Genomic DNA, 16,361 nt, shown 5'->3' on the forward strand with positions numbered 1-16,361 from the left:
CGTAGGGTATCTCTCACCTTTTGAGGAACTAGACCCGAAGGCTGCACCATTTTTATACTCCTATCAGCAGTGTATAAGGGTTCCCATTTCTCCAAATGCACAGCAACACTTGTTACTATCTGACTTTCTGGCTGTAGCCATCCTGGTAGGTATGAAGTGGTATCTCACTAAGGCTCTGATTTTCATTTCCCTGATGGCTAAGGATGCGGAGTATCTTTTCATGTGCTTATTGGTCATTTGAAATTTATTTATTTTTGAATGTTTTCACTTTAATCGTACCTCGACAAATATAAATTACAGTACAAAATAAAATACTTAAGCCCACCAAAATGAGGGGACACGCAAAAAATACCTTTAGAAGTAAGTTATCTAGGGGCACATGGGTGGCTCAGTCAGTTGAGCATCCGACTCTTTTTTTTTTTTTTTTTTGGTTCAGGTCATGACCTCACAGTTTGTGAGTTCAAATCCTGCATTGGACTCTGCACTGACAGTGTGGAGTCTGCTTGGGATTCTCTCTGTCCCTCCCTCGCTCTCTTTCTCTCTCTCAGAAAAAGTAAATAAACTTTAAAAAAAGTTAAAAAGAAAAGAAGTTATCTATGTTTTTTGTTGAATAAGTTATTCATGAAGTACATCTGTATAAACCTGTACCAGATGTTAAGATTCAAAAACATTAGATAATGTTCCTTTCCTCAAGAATTTTACAATTATTTTTATAAAATGGAAAGTGATTACTAAGTCTTTAAAGGGTTGTCTTTTTTTTTAATATGTCCTATGTTATTTCTACTGGTATCTATTTTGGATAACAAATAATAATTTGTATTCTCAACTAAGGTATGTCTCTCTTTTTAAATGAATGTGTTTAACAGTGTAAAGGACAAGCGGTTTAAAAAATACCATTAAAAAATTATTCTTCCTTCTCCTAAAAACTGAGTAAGATACACATTTAAATGCCTGGAGAGTCTCCCAATCTAGTAATTTTTAAATGCTATTTCATAAGAAAGGATTCTTTTTGTAGGTGATATACATGGTGATTCGGGGGTACATCCTTTGTCAGCAACTTTAGCTGTATCTATTTACATACTTATTGAAGGAATCAGAAAAGGGAAAAATATACTCACTTCTCTAACTTTACTATGAGCTAAAACTGCAATTACTGGGAATGATAGTTGATGGAAAAATGATTACAAAATCCTTACAGTCCATGTACGCAGTAAATTTTCAAGGTTGTTGTACCTTCTGTTTCTTTTAACTATTCTAGAAGTACAAAAAAAACAAAAAATCTTAGAAAATCAAGACGAGTCAATCACTTAGTTCACACACACACACACACACACACACACACACTTTTAACTGTTAAATTAAAAAGTAGATTCACCAACTTAACATTAAATATTTTCCATGTAACTTAGTTAGAATCTCTAACTTCAAATACCAGATTCCCATACAGACATTAAGATGTTTCTCAACTTACTGCTTAACCCCTTTGTATCTGCTTTTGTCTGGCATTTCTTCAAGGTCACAGTATATAAAATCAGTCAAGAGAATTTGGGTCTTGTGTCATAGCCAAACATGCTCTGGAAGCCTCTACATAATTAACATATTTAACCAACCCTTGTAGATTAGTTTTAAATGTGTTAAGTTATCAAAATCACCAGTCTCCAATAGCAGCATCAGTAAAAATGCAACCACATGAACAAAGATCCTGGCTACAAACTCCCTACTCAAAAGTGCCACATGACACAAGAGAAACAATTCAAGCTTAACTGTAAAAATTTTTAAAAAGAAAAGAAGAAGAAAATCTGCCTACGGGAAATGAATTTTCCCAAATACAAATTCTTAGGAAAACCTGGGAAATGATAAATGAAACAAATGGAAACATGCATTTAATCCCTCCTACACGAATATCATAGTCTTTCAAGGGAGAGGGAGGCAGGGAGGGATGTGTAATATGGGGGGGGAATTTATAGAACAACAAGAACAGAACACCAATCGAAACTAGGATTTTGAGATCTTCAGAAAAGGACACTTCTCTGTTAAGAAAATCATTTACCTTCAAATCGAAGGCCAAACCAGAGGATTTTGCAAAAACCCCTCAACAACAGAATTTTATACATTTATGGTCGCTTGCTTATTTGCCAGCTCATTCGCACCATTATGTGCGGTTTACTGGAAAAACTCTGTGAAAGGTTCCTTGTATTATTTTTACCTGAGGAGGTGCCTTTTTCAGTAACACGAGAAGAGCCTGTAATACCAGATTAGAAAATCGAGGGCCAATGGGGACATAATCTGGAAGAGAAATATTGCTCTGTTTTAGGGATTCGATACGTATATGCACATATTCCAAACATTCAGATTTTTCTGCATCGAGAATAAACACAGCCCCAAGTGACTGTCAGGCAACTAATGATAATTAGAAAAAAATATCTCCAATAACTTAAATGCTTAAAACATTATGTAAGAACTCTCACCCATACATTTTTTTAAAAAAGCTTCTAAATATCCATTTTGAGTTCAGGTAGACATTTTTTTTTTTTTTTAAATATTCAGAGACATTCTTTTTAAGGGAGAAGAAAAAAACCCAGATATATTTACTAAGCATTTCCAGAAAATGACCACAAACCACATTAGTATAGTAAGCTTGCAGCAACAAAACATACCAGAAAATGGGTAGTGGGGGGCGGGGGGGGGGGGGACATGGCAAATAATAACGTAAGTAAGATACTTCAAAATGACTGAAATGATGATAGAGCCACTAAGACTGGTCCTCAGATGGGGAAGAACAGAGAACTTTCTACAACTTTCTGTTAAACTTCTACTAATCCTTCAAGATTCGGCATGAATGCTACCTCCTCAGCTTTCTCTGTATTGTGCTTAGAACGACCTTCAGGCATTAGCCCTCTGAAGTCAAAAGTGATCTTTCCCTTTTCTGAATATCCAGAACATATGGCACATTCTACTTTGCATTCGTTTTTCCCAATATATGTTATAGCGACAGCATCTTATTTTTTGAGACCCTACTAATTTTAGCCCAGTAGTAAGGGCTCAGCTTACTTGTCGAATAAATGAACAAACAAGTACAGATAATAACTATTCATACAAGTGAAAATATACTCAGAGGGCACACATTCCTGACATAGTAGTGTTGCTATGACCACACATCTCAATTGTGTCTAGATAAAGGAATTTACACAGAGCTATGAGTTTGTGCTTAAAAGCTTTTAAAGAAATAATCCTATAAACTGGGCCGAAATGTATCAAAAATAGCAGACCAAAACCCCAGGGTCACTAAATAAAACTACCAAATTAAGAAGACCTCAGATACACCTTTATATATAAAGGTATGTCTTTGCTTTATAACAAACATTGCCTTAAGAAACAAGAAAATAAATAACAGAGGGCTAAAGCAAGTCTGAAAATCATGAGGAAAATTTGGAAGTACAGTTTCACTGGAATCATTACTACACCATTTTGGATAGCTTCAGAAGGGATTACTCAGGTGTTGGGTAGTACCTTAAGAAGTTTATGAAGTCACCATGTGGGTTCCATTTCAGTACAGTTATCACAGCATCCTGAGTGACTATTATAATGCACTTATTCCAGATTTATCTAATTTTTGCAATGAAATAAAATGTAAGTAACAACACTTCTCTGGCATTTACTGGGAAATTACTACACCTTATGAACTGTGTGCAGGGACTGTCTTATTCATTTCTGTATCCTGTAGGAGTGCATTTAAGCAAAGGAGACGTTTACTCAATATTTTTAAGAATTACTATAGAACACTTTTACCTTTCAGAATGTTTTCAACATATTTATCCTATTTTTGTCTTCACGATTACTCCATGGGATGAGTGAAGGAGGAAACACTGTCTCTGTTTTATAAGAATAGACACTGAGGTACAAGGCACTCGCAGCTTATCCCTAAGTGTTATTTCACTACATTCATATGTCCCTCCTCCTTACTTAGTTCTGTCAAAGTTCCTAAGTGGAAACTCTGGGGTACGGATGGGCAACTCAGAGGTACAAAACAGCAAATATATCACTCAATGGAAATTACTAACCGCTTATTATGGGCAGGGAACTCTGTGGAAGAAACAAAATAATATGAAGTATGGGCCCTTATGGGAAAGCAGTTGATAATGGAGTTATGGTCATAAGGCATATTTAACATGAAAACCATCACTGACTTCGCATATAAGAACACAGTTCTTTGTAAGACAAAGAAAAGTAATTCTATTGCTCTATAGTTTACAGATACCCATTATTCTTCTCTTGTAATTTGCGAGACATTAGTGTAATGTGGCAAAGATAGTACAATGGCAAAAGTTATGTGACTCACCAAGCAGTCTCTCAATGTCATCTACAACCACACAACTAAGCTGGGATTTGTATGCATCATCAAAGATCTGGAAGAAAGCAAAACCATTTATTATCTCGCTGCTCTCCATAATTATGACAATATCCACAAAGATAAAATTTACTTAATTCTTGAGCAATGCCTAAACAAAGCACAGGATAACACCAATATTTCAGACTCTACTACATTAGAATTTAACAGACAATAGGATTTAAAAACTAAGAGTTCCTGCCATTTAAAAATGAGGAAATTGAGGCCCAAAGCAGTTAAATGACTTGCTCAAGATGACACAACTGGATCACAGCTGAGCAAGAAGTAGGGTGATGCTATTTTCAGCCCCACAAGCTGGATGTGTCACACACAGGCATGCTGAGGAATGCTGGTCATTAATCAACTGGCAAATCTCATCAAATTATCACAATGGTCTCTCCTATGTCAGGAGCGTGACTTCAGTGTTGTGACTCAAGAGCTAGACGGAGCCACAAGGGATGCATAGAATAAAACTAGATGTCATTTTATTATCTATAAGAGTTGTGGCCCTGGCTAAGCAAGAATAACACTGAAAGAATCCTGTTCACTCAAATCAGACCATGGTCTGATGGTTAAAATGTTTACAGAAGAGTTAAAGTTGGTTATAAAGGATCAGATAGATGTATCTTTAGAACCAGACAAAAGATAACAGTACATTGTCTTTTTTTTTTTTTTTAATTTTTTTTTCAACGTTTATTTATTTTTGGGACAGAGAGAGACAGAGCATGAACGGGGGAGGGGCAGAGAGAGAGGGAGACATAGAATCGGAAGCAGGCTCCAGACTCTGAGCCATCAGCCCAGAGCCTGACGCGGGGCTCGACCTCCCGGACCGCGAGATCGTGACCTGGCTGAAGTCAGACACTTAACCGACTGCGCCACCCAGGCGCCCCAACAGTACATTGTCTTAAGGCAGTGAAAGAAATGCAAATTAAAGCAAGCAGTAAAAGAAATCATTATATCCTCACAAGGATGTAGCAATTTCAAGCCAGACAGAAGATTTAATTTACGTATAAGTTGAATGTAAGTGCCCAAGGCCTTGAGACCAGGCTTTTCATAAATGTGGGCGTTCCTATTCTAGCGACTATAACTGGGTTCAGGGCATCTCACAGATGTCATCTGTAAGAAGGAATTCCTGCATCCCAGCCCGGTCTTTCTGGTTGATAAATAACCTCAATGCACCAAGATGGTAGCCACCCCTCTACCCATCTTGCTTGGGGTAGCATAATATTCCTTAGTGGTTATCTTTTAACCATAGATAATTAAGTATTAGGTACAGAAATAAAGTAAATCAAAGCCTTCCATATTAATATTTTTCATATCAAATTTAAAGACAACTTGTGTATGTATACTTGGTTTCTAAAGTAACAGTTAAGAAAATTTACCGTATGAAGATTAGATTAGCCTTGCTAGTTCAATTTAAAATACACAATTGGATAGGGGCGTCTGGGTGGCTCAGTCGGTTGAGCGTCCAACTTCAGCCAGGTCACGATCTCGCGGTCCGTGAGTTCGAGCCCCGCGTCAGGCTCTGGGCTGATGGCTCAGAGCCTGGAGCCTGCTTCCGATTCTGTGTCTCCCTCTCTCTCTGTCCCTCCCCCATTCATGCTCTGTCTCTCTCTGTCTCAAAAATAAATAAATGTTAAAAAAAATTTAAAAATAAAAAAACTTTAAAATACACAATTGGATAATTCATTTTTATAAACTTTTACATTGGAAGTTAAGAGATAGCTTAAATAGCCTTTCATATAGTAAAGATAATCTAAGGCTCACCATACTTTTATTATTAGTTGTATTTTAACTTATCATTAAGTAAATATAATTACTTTGAAACTCAATGTTTTATTAGACAAACAACTGAAGTACTTCAAAGAGAAAACAAAATACTTTAAATGGGTAAATATAATTTAAAATATTAAAAGAAATTAAGTTGTAAAAGTCCCCTTTAAAGGAATTGCTAATTTTCACTAGACTTACAAATAGAATAAGAGATGTAACTGAACTTTTTTTAAAGTTCGTTTTCAGGAAGCCTTGGTGGCTCAGTCAGGTAAGCGTCTGACTTCAACTCAGGTCATGATCTCATGGTTCGTGGGCTCAAGCCCCATGTCGGACTCTGTACTGAAAGCTCGGAGCCTGGAGCCTGCTTCAGATTCTGTGTCTCCCTCTCTCTCTCTGCCCCTCCCCCACTTGTGCTCTCTCTCTGTCTCTCAAAAACAAACGTTAAAAAAAAAAGTTTGTTTTGTGTTGAAAAACTAGGTTTTAAATTACAAAATTTTAGTATGCTGACTTTTCATTTTTTTTAAGTTAGCTTTGTTTGTTTGTTTGTTTAATAGAGAGCGTGAGCAGGAGAGAGGCAAAGAGAAAGAGAGAGAGAGAGAGAGAGAGAGAGAGAGAGAGAGAGAATCCCAAGCAGGCTCTGTGCTGCCAGCGCAGAGCCCAATGCGGGGCTAGAACTCACAAACTGTGAGATCATGACCTGAGCCGAAATCAAGAGTTGGACGCTCAACCAGTTGACTAAGCCACCCAGGCACCCCGACTTTTCATTCTTTAAGCCTCAAATTAGGTCTACACGGTCCTTTTATGCTCAAAAGTCACCCTCAAAGATGTAAAACAAAAACCCTGGCAAAGTGGACAATCTAGATAGTAGGTTCCTCCCAACATGCTATCTGTTCTTTAAGGTAGGAACTGTCTTCCTCAGTATTAGGTTTGCAATGTCTGACACGTCACTGGTGCTTAATAAAGGTTTCCTGCTTGCGTGTGTGAAAGAACACCTCTGTTGCTTGCTTTCCTTTGCACCGTCCCCTTAACCCCTTGCTCACTCTCCCACACTGTGTTAAATCCCATTTTAAAATCCCATTTACTCTTGCGTCCTCAGCTATGTATCTCCCCGCTGGATTGTGAGGTGGATAAAAACTTTATTCGTGTTGTCTTTAGGGTCTGGCACAGAATAGTATTTATACTTGCCCAGTGGATTTGGTGGTTCAAACGACACAAGCTCTAATTCCATCTTGCCACAAATCACTTGTCTCTGTTCCGTTTTGGTGCAGCATTTTGTATATTGTGCACATATTAAGGGTCCATTGTATTCTTCCTTGTATTATACTAGACTATAAGCCCTTTGAAGGCAAGTGGTGTCTTAATTATCTCTGTATCCTCACATTACTTAATAGAATGCCTTACCAGAAAGTAATCAATAAATATTTTCTGTAAGAGTAAATTTGTATTTTAAATTCAAGCAGAAATATCAACAAGTAGTTGGAGATGTACGATTGAAGTCAGGGTCTGGGGCTCACCTTCAGGGCAGTCAGTGATTGCTGAAACCACGAGAGGGGATGATATCTTCAAGGAGAAATGGTAGAGGTAAAAGAACAATGGGTCAAGTACCAAATCTTAGAGCATTGGTCTATTCATTCATTCAACAAATAATTTTGAATTCCTATTATGTGTCAAGCATTAACGAAGGCAATGGAGAGAGTAACGAAAAAGACACATATGATCCCACCTCCGCAAAAACTGGAGTGGGGGAGCAGGTCCACGTAACCATAATGAAGCATGACGCTACTATGCTGGAGGAAATACAAGATGAGATGGTGCTGTATAGCGAAAGAGCTGGGGTAGTCACTGGGGAGACCCACACACGAGCTGGCATGTGGTCGGACTGTAGTTCTCCACCCCCTCTTACGTCAGGGATGGCTATGGAGCTTGTGTCGGTTAATGAAATGTGACTGGAAATATAGATCACTTTCCGAAAGGAGCTTTAAGAGCTACTGCACGATTCACCATGTTCCCTTTATCTGGCCTCGGCTATCATGCCATCACATGTGAGATGGAGCCTCTGTTACATGTTAGTTTGAGTCTCTGAGAAACTTCAATGAGCAGAGCTCCCCCTCTGAGCCACGATGGACATGCAGTGTGAATAAGAATTAAACCGTGTTATGTTAAGCCACTGAGATTTGAGGGTTGCTCAGTATTGCAGCATAACTTAGCCTATCCTAACTGACACCGAGGATTATGGAATCAACGATGGTGTCCTAAGTTTAGGAAGTAACATTTAAGCTGAGACCTGAAGGATACACAACCAGTGGAAAACGGAGAAGAAACTGTTCCGGGAGGAGCATACCGAATATTAGGAGGCTCAGAGTGAGAAAATTCAGAAGCACTGCAGGAACTGACATATAGTCAGTAAGAATTAAAATGAAGAGATGTTGGTGTGGTATGTGTGGGAAATGGTTGGTGAGAGTTGAAGCAGAAGAGGTGACGAAAGAGCCTGGACGTGTAGTGTCTTACATCTCGTATGAGTTGAAGTTTTACTGTAAGGAAATGAAAAGCCACTAAAGGATTTTAAATAATGGACTAACATGTCAGGTTTATGATTAAGAAACATTTTTCTGCCTGATGTAGAGAAAACATCAGAAGGGAGTAATCATTGTTTAATACTGTCGAATTCCAGGTGAAAGATAATGGTGGTCTGGAAGCGGGAGGGGGGGTTTCTATAAGTGGATGGACTCTAGAGATGTTTAGGAGGCAGAACTGAAAAGACTTGGTGATGAACGGGTGTGGTAACGAGGAGGAAACTAGAGTCAAGGCTTCTTTCTGGTTCGGCCACTAAAATAGAGAACAGAGGAGAAGCTCGTCTGGGGATGGATCGTGATGAGTACATGTAAAGAGCAGGGAAAGAGAAGCCCCTCACCTCTCCTTGCACCGCCCCTCAAAGGGAAGGAAAATAGGACATTTATTTCAGCCTCCTGATACATAATGATGGACCCTTTTAGGTTTGAGTTGGTGAATTCAAGATAGTAGAGAAGTTTAGAAGCGGTTCCTTAGTGGCTCTTTGCTATTTTTTTGAAGACCGGACCCAATATAGCAGCCAGTGTGGTATCCTACAAACTTTAGTGATTTCAAGGAGTCCCTGAAAATAATGCTTGCTCTTCAAATCACTGTTCAGAATTCCACAAAGGCTCTGATGCCATCATGGAACTCTGTCTGTCAGGCTGCAATATTGTGGGTTAGAGCCACAGGGCCCGGGGACATGGTGGACTGGCTATTTGCAGTACTAGCTTTTTCCTGAATCAGTCCGTCTCCCTTCTCAAGAACAGTGGAGAGCTTACACTGCTACAGAAATCTTACTCGGGACATTGCTGGGGTCAAAACTGATGATAAATTGGTACGCTGTCTCACCAATTTACCTCAGATACTGTGTTCATGAAGCATTACAAATCTCTTCATAGTTGACTGCATGATTTACCTGTAAGATTTTAGAAGAAAAGTACCTACGGCAGTCATTTAATGTAGTTTTTTTTTTTTTTTTTTTTTTTTTTTTACAGACAGCTCTTAATGTACTAATTACTATCATGAGGAGAGGAGCACTCACAGCTAACTCTCTTAACAACCTACTAACCATGACAAAGGCTGTGCGATTCCAGTTGTAACTTGACCAGTTTCAGTTGACAGGTCAACTGAAACTCCTTTGGGTAGCAACTCTGCTCTAATTTAAATACACACACCCCTTTCACTTCTTACACACGTAATTCTTTACTAGTGTAATGGAAGGTCACCACCCTTCCCCCAGATCCCTGTTTCTGGCCTACTGTCCTCAGTCCCTTCCAGTCTAGGCTCCCTGGCCCAGGCCCCAGCACAATGTTCACTAAGAAGACACTCAGATTTGACTGACAAGTACATGCAATTAGCTGCCAGATGAAATTCTAAGTGAGATATTTACACAGTGAGTTGGGAAGTTCTACCACAACTTTAGGTAGATAAACCCAAAAAGGAGTGGTACCAGAATGAAAGATGCAGAAAAAAAAAAGAAAAATGTACAAACTGCCCCAGCTAGAGCACTACAACTGACATGCCAAACTTACCATTGCTAAGGGCACACGGCAGATAGATACACAGTGCCGCTGCACAACAAATGACGCCAAACAAAAGTCAGGCAGATGGGCTGAAGCTGGGCTAGTGGTCATTCTCAAAGACTCCTTGTTTGCTTGTTTTCAAGATGTTTATTTTTAAGTAACCTCTACACCCAACGTGGGACTTGAACTTACAACCCTGAGATCAAGAGTCGCACGCATGCTCTACCAACTGAGCCAGCCAGGAGCCCCTCCCAAAGTGTCTTTAAAATTTAATTTAAATTCAGATCCTCTCACTTAGTACGACAAAAGTACGTACGATGCTCAAATTTCATCTTCGTGGAGAGGTTCTCAGTTGGGGATCAGATAAATAGTTATCATGCAAACCAGGACACCTGAAAGTAGGGAGCTGTTAATAATCATGCTGGAAGAACAGGTAAAAACCAGGATTGCTCAAAGCAAATTGGAATGTCTAGTCATCCTAGTTTTATCAGGAAGTTTCCTACAGGAAACTTCTCAGTATAAAATTATCAGCATATAATATCAGTAAATATCAGCAGGTAAAATTATCAGTATATATAGCGTTAGAGTCTGATAAGAAGCCTGGAAGAGAAGGCTAAAGAAAAAGAATGGGAAGGACTGAAGAAAAAGTGCATAAAGAGTAGCATTGGTCAACACAGACATAATGACAGGTCTGTTCTAGAAGATGGACAGTTTCTCTAGAAAACAGAGAATCCCACAGTCTATTTCTACTCTTGAGTACCACATCTCTTGTATGCCAGGTAGGTAGCGGGTCGTAAGAGACAAACTAAAGTACGAGGAGCCTGGGCTGAAGGCAAGAACATGCTGGAAGCACTATGCAAGCACGGAGGAAAAGAGGCGTGGGGCTCCTGCCACAAAGGGCTTGGGACAGGTCTGATTATGGTCCTCAAGGACACTGCAAGTTCCCCAGGCACAGAGCCCACTCCTGGAATCTACAGACAAGCTGGGAGCCACCTGTGTGTAGGGGAGGGGCAGCAGCTGCAGCTTCTGGAGTCTACATGAATACACATGGGAACACGCCAGCATGAGCTCCACGTTAATCCCAGCCTTTCAGAATCACAAACCACAGCAAAGCATGTTCTAAGTGGATTCTATCCTCCATTTTCTATAACCTCATTAGTGCTCTGAGGCAAGTGAAGCCAAATTCTCTGGTTCTTCTGGGGCTGAAAGAGTTCATCTCAATTCTGAAGTGGTTGGCGTGAAGCACCTAGTTAGGAGGAATCTGATGACAGTAGGAATCTGATGACTTAGAAAATCCTTAATGTAGTAAATCTGTCAGCAATTAGTTGAAAGCATACCCTAATCATATTTGGTAGCATATAAAAACGTAAATGAGCAAATTCAAATCGGTGCTATCAGTAATAATCTCTAGTTTCTAAAAATAACCTGGGAGTAGACCAAGCAAACATTAGCTGTCTTCTAATGAAACTGCCTCAGGAAGTGGACCTAAACTTTTGGCAAAGCACTAAAGCTTCCTGGAATGACCTTAAAATCCCTCATTTGTTCTCCCTGCTTTTCAGGAAAAATTCTTACATTTTTCACATAACACAAACCACAGAGTGGGGTATTCTTAATAATATAAAAAGTCACAAGGTCTGAAAGTTCCACTAAAGATCGGCACCATTCTCCTTTGTGTGCTAAAGAGATACGAACGCCCAAAGACAGAGTGTATTAAACAAAACAACGACATGCGCCCGCCCCCCAGCCATACAGGGACCCACAGTCACTTCCGGAGTGTCCACTTCTCTCATTTAATACGTGCACAAACTTCGGCAAATCAGCTACCTGATATATTAGGATGTTAACCAAAAACATCCAAATTCTGTTGCTTAGTAACTGCTGTCAAAAGATCCAATTTCCAGCTCTGCTCTTTGTATGGACTAAACCATGAAAAGAGGAGGATTAGGCACCATGATTCTGTTCTGTACAGACTACAATTTGCAGTGGGATTTACAGGAGGATATTCAGAGAAGATTATTTCCTTCTTGCAAAGCTAGTGGAAAGGAAAATTTCTCCCATTAATTTTCAGTCCTTTAAAAACAAGACCATATTATGTTATTAGTGGGTATAGTTTTATAAATCACTGATATTCCTACTTAATTTTGTTCAAACAATTTAGTCACACTGGATTGTTCCATTTCATCTCTGTACTGATCGTGTATTCGGAAAGCATCAAGATTAGGTAATTAGTTAAAATCAAACTCTACTGTTTTGTTCTTTTGTTCATTTAATGGCACTAATAGAAATAGTAAAATAGATTTTTAAAAAAATATAGATGCAAAATGGATAAAGGAACAGAAATTTAAAAACAGAATGGAGTTGGGACGCAAACATAAACTAGGGAGAAGAAGGTCTGTAAATCCTTCAAATATCTTAATGGAACACGTGGTATCCCCGCCCACCCCACCCCTGAATGTGGGGATAATGGCAGTGTTGAGAAAGGATTTCTCTCCACAGAGAAAGGATTTATTAAGCAAATTAAGAGAAGTACAAGGTAAATTTTTAATGAACTGAGAATAAACTATCATGTATTTTAGCACCCTCCATATGTGAACAAGAAGCAATAGCTTAATTACAATTAAATCTCTAAGATACTCATTAAAACAGGCCGAATGGCCTCCCTACTAACAAAAACTCTTACCTCTTGGTTTAAGCAATAAAATGGTACATAACGATATTCTATGAATTAGCTAGTCGGATCGTCTTTCTTTAGCAAAAATATGTTAAATTATATGAAAATATAGTTTTTAATTTCAACTATTACTGTTACAAAACATTTTAAAAAATCTTTCAACTTGAGTATTTACTCATAAAAATGTAGCTGAAGAAATTTTTTAAATGTTTATTTTTGAGAGAAGGAGAGTGTGCGCATGCCCGTGCACACACACATGCGCACGCATGGGTGGGGGAAGGGCTTAGAGACAGGGAGAGAAAGAATCCGAAGGAGGCTCCAGGTTGTCAGGGCAGAGCCTGATGTGGGGGCTCAAGTTCAGGAACTGAGACCATGACCTGAGCTGAAATCAAGAGTTGGATGCTTAACCGACTGAGACACCCAAGTGCCCCTGAAGAAATAATTTTAAATACCAATCTTTTACCTCACAAATTGGCAAAAAAAAAAAAAAAAAAAAAAATTGTTTTTTTTTTTTAAAGATTTAATTTTTAAATAATCTCTACATCCAACATGGGGCTCGAACTCACAACTCCGAGATCCAGAGTTGCATGCTCCACCAACTGAGCTAGGCAGGCACCCCAGGAAAAATATTTTAATAATATCAAGTGTAGGTGAGAGTCCAAGGAAACTGACATTCACATGATGGGGCTGCGAATGTAAACTGGTACAACTTTTTGAAGAAGTACACTTTATAAATCAGCAGTATTTTTACATAAGAGTTTTGATACCAATATTCATCAGAAATCTTCAAAATATCAATGTTTTTACACCTCAGCATCCCAATTCGGAGAATTCAAGGAAGTAACCAGAAATGTATATACAGCAATAATGATAAGTAAAAATAACCACTACACTTTACTGAGCACATATTCTATCCCAAAGCACTGCACATACTTTACATAGATCACCATCTCACTTAATTCTGAATATTATCTTCATTTCATAGACGAGAAAACAGAGGCTTATAAGTTAAGTGACTGTAAGACCTGGTAAGTGTGGTGGAGCTGTGATTCTAAGGTAGATCTATTTGAAACCTAAGCTCAAGTTCCCAGCCAACAGAATATGATGCTACTCTAAGAAAAATCTAGTAAGAAAATGGGGACAGTGATTTCTCTAGTTTGATAGTTCTAAAGAATATTATTTTTAATTGTGAAAAAACCTGGAAACAAACTAAATGTCCAGCAAAAGGCGAATATTTCAATGAATATCATACAGGGGCGTCTGGGTGACAGTCGCTTGAACGTCCAACTTCAGCTCAGGTCATGATCTTGTGGTTCCTGAGTTCGAGACCTGCATTGGGCTCGCTGTTGTCAGCACAGAGCCTGCTTCAGATCCCCTGTCTCCCTCTCTGTCCCTTCCCTGCTCATACTGTCTCAAAAATGAATAAAAACATTAAAAATAAATAAATGAACATTATACAGTTATTGACATAATACTGAGATACATTTTAATGACACAGAAAAAGGCTCGTAATAGATTAAATGAAAAAAGCAGGTTTCAAACAGTATGTCCAGGGGCACCTGGTGGCTCAGTCAGTTGAGTGTCTGACTCTTGATTTCATCTCAAGTCATGACTTCAGGGTTCATGGGACTGAGCTCCACCCTGGGCTCCGTGCTATTGGCGTGGAACCTGCTTGAGATTCTCTCTCTGCCCCTCCCCTGCTTGTGTTCTCTTTCTCTCAAATAATAAAATAAACTTAAAAAAAAAAAAAACCCAAAACCCAGTATGTCCAATGTGATCCCCCATACACAATGCATGTGTATGTGTGTTGAAGCATACAAGAAAGTTGAAAGATAAACATGGATTCTTTTTTCTTTTCTTCTGTGTTCTTTTCTGTATTTTTAAAATTATTTTTGTGATCAGGTAAAGCTACATCTTTGGGGAGGGGGGGTAGAACTCAAAAAGAAAGAAATGTCCTCTCCACAATCAATAAAAAATTATAGATTATTTGTGCTCTGGGGAAAAAAAAAAAAATGAAGAAAGAAAACATCTTCTTCCCATCCTTACACTAAAAATGGAGGAAAGATTACAGCAGTGGGAGGTAGACCAGAAGCACTAAGGAATGGCATTTATATTTCATTTTCAAAAGCAGCCTGGAAGACTTAGCACCTTTAGACTGGTTTGAGCCCTCAGGCGTTTGTCAACCTATCATTAGGCAACAATGTGAAAACTATTTGCAGGGTAGGATTTTGCAATATTTCTGATATATTTCTAAGACTCCTAGGCTTCATTCTTTGTTCTGTACTTTAGTTACAGGGAATGACTTTTTTTCTTTTTCTTTTTTTTTTTTTTTGTCAAGAAAAACCGAAAAGTCTAATAGGAATTTATAATACTGACGACATGGAAATAATTTTTGTAACTTTAAGGGTGCATGGATGATCCAGACAGTGAATCATGAATCGAAACAATTTTGAATAAGCTTGTATAGACACTTATTTTTATATTCCTTAGCCTTCTGCTCATCTAAAACTCTACCTTGAAAGGCTTTAACAATTTAAAGATTAAATCATAAGTTATTAAGTCATTAATTTAACCATTTAAGCCTCTAAGCCCAGCATCTATTACCTTCCCCCCTCAAGTCAATTTGCAAGAGATTAAAATAATAAAAATGATAATATCTCACACTTACAAAGCAGCTTTGATCTGTAGGAGCCTAAAGTGCTTTTTTAAAACTTTATAGAAAAACTAGGACCATCCACCCACATCTCAGAGTACATCTGAGGTAGAAGCTGGCAGCTGGTGAAAAGCAATGGAGTCATTTACCATCTGTACAGAAGACTACTATTTTTGAACAAGTATAAGGAATTAGAGGACTTAGGGAAATACAAACAGAATTAGCCGCTCAATTAAGTGGTACGTTCAATGGTCACAGGGTCCAAGGGCTATTATTTAAAGTTTCACCAGAGGAAGTTGTTTAAGGGTTCCCCTGAGAAGGAAAAAACTAAAAAACAAAGAAAAGCAACCCCTACCTACATTAGGGAAGTTACTGGTTCTAGTGATTCCGTCTAGATTTTCCCCAGAAGGATAGGTACTACCGGTGTCACCTCAGACACAGAAAAAACTATGGCATTTAGGTTCTTTTTGTGTCTTTTTGGGTTCTCTTTCACACCCAACTTCAAAGACCTTTACAAAGAATGTTGATCTGGGGTGGATTAAATGGGTGACGGGCATTAAGGAGGGCACTTTTCAGGATGAGCACTAGGTGTTCTATGTAAGAGATGAATCACCAGGTTCTACTCCTGAAGCCAAGAGTACTCTGTATGAACTAACTTGAAAATAAATTCATAAAAAAAAATAAATTAAAAAAAAAAACCCTAGAATATTTATCTTGATGTTACAGTGTGTAGGAGAAGAATCCTGGTTCAAGCTCTGCCCCCTCCACCCATTTCAAGCACCTTATACCAACAATCTTCTGCTA

At 38.5% G+C, this 16,361-nt stretch overlaps 1 protein-coding gene across 2 annotated transcripts in view; it reads right to left on the reverse strand.

The window, feature by feature from the left end:
- Window positions 1-16,361, reverse strand: part of NSF (N-ethylmaleimide sensitive factor, vesicle fusing ATPase) — a 148,890-nt gene that overhangs the window by 26,782 nt on the left and 105,747 nt on the right. For both annotated transcript variants that reach the window (XM_043584857.1, XM_043584856.1), the window contains exons 16-17: window positions 4,340-4,406; window positions 2,207-2,286 (exon numbers count right to left, since the gene is read on the reverse strand). In XM_043584857.1, the coding sequence (XP_043440792.1) occupies window positions 2,207-2,286; window positions 4,340-4,406 (147 nt within the window). The remainder of the gene's footprint in view (window positions 1-2,206; window positions 2,287-4,339; window positions 4,407-16,361) is intronic.

This window comes from Prionailurus bengalensis, chromosome E1 (assembly GCF_016509475.1).
Source record: "Prionailurus bengalensis isolate Pbe53 chromosome E1, Fcat_Pben_1.1_paternal_pri, whole genome shotgun sequence".
Lineage (NCBI taxonomy): Eukaryota > Metazoa > Chordata > Mammalia > Carnivora > Felidae > Prionailurus > Prionailurus bengalensis.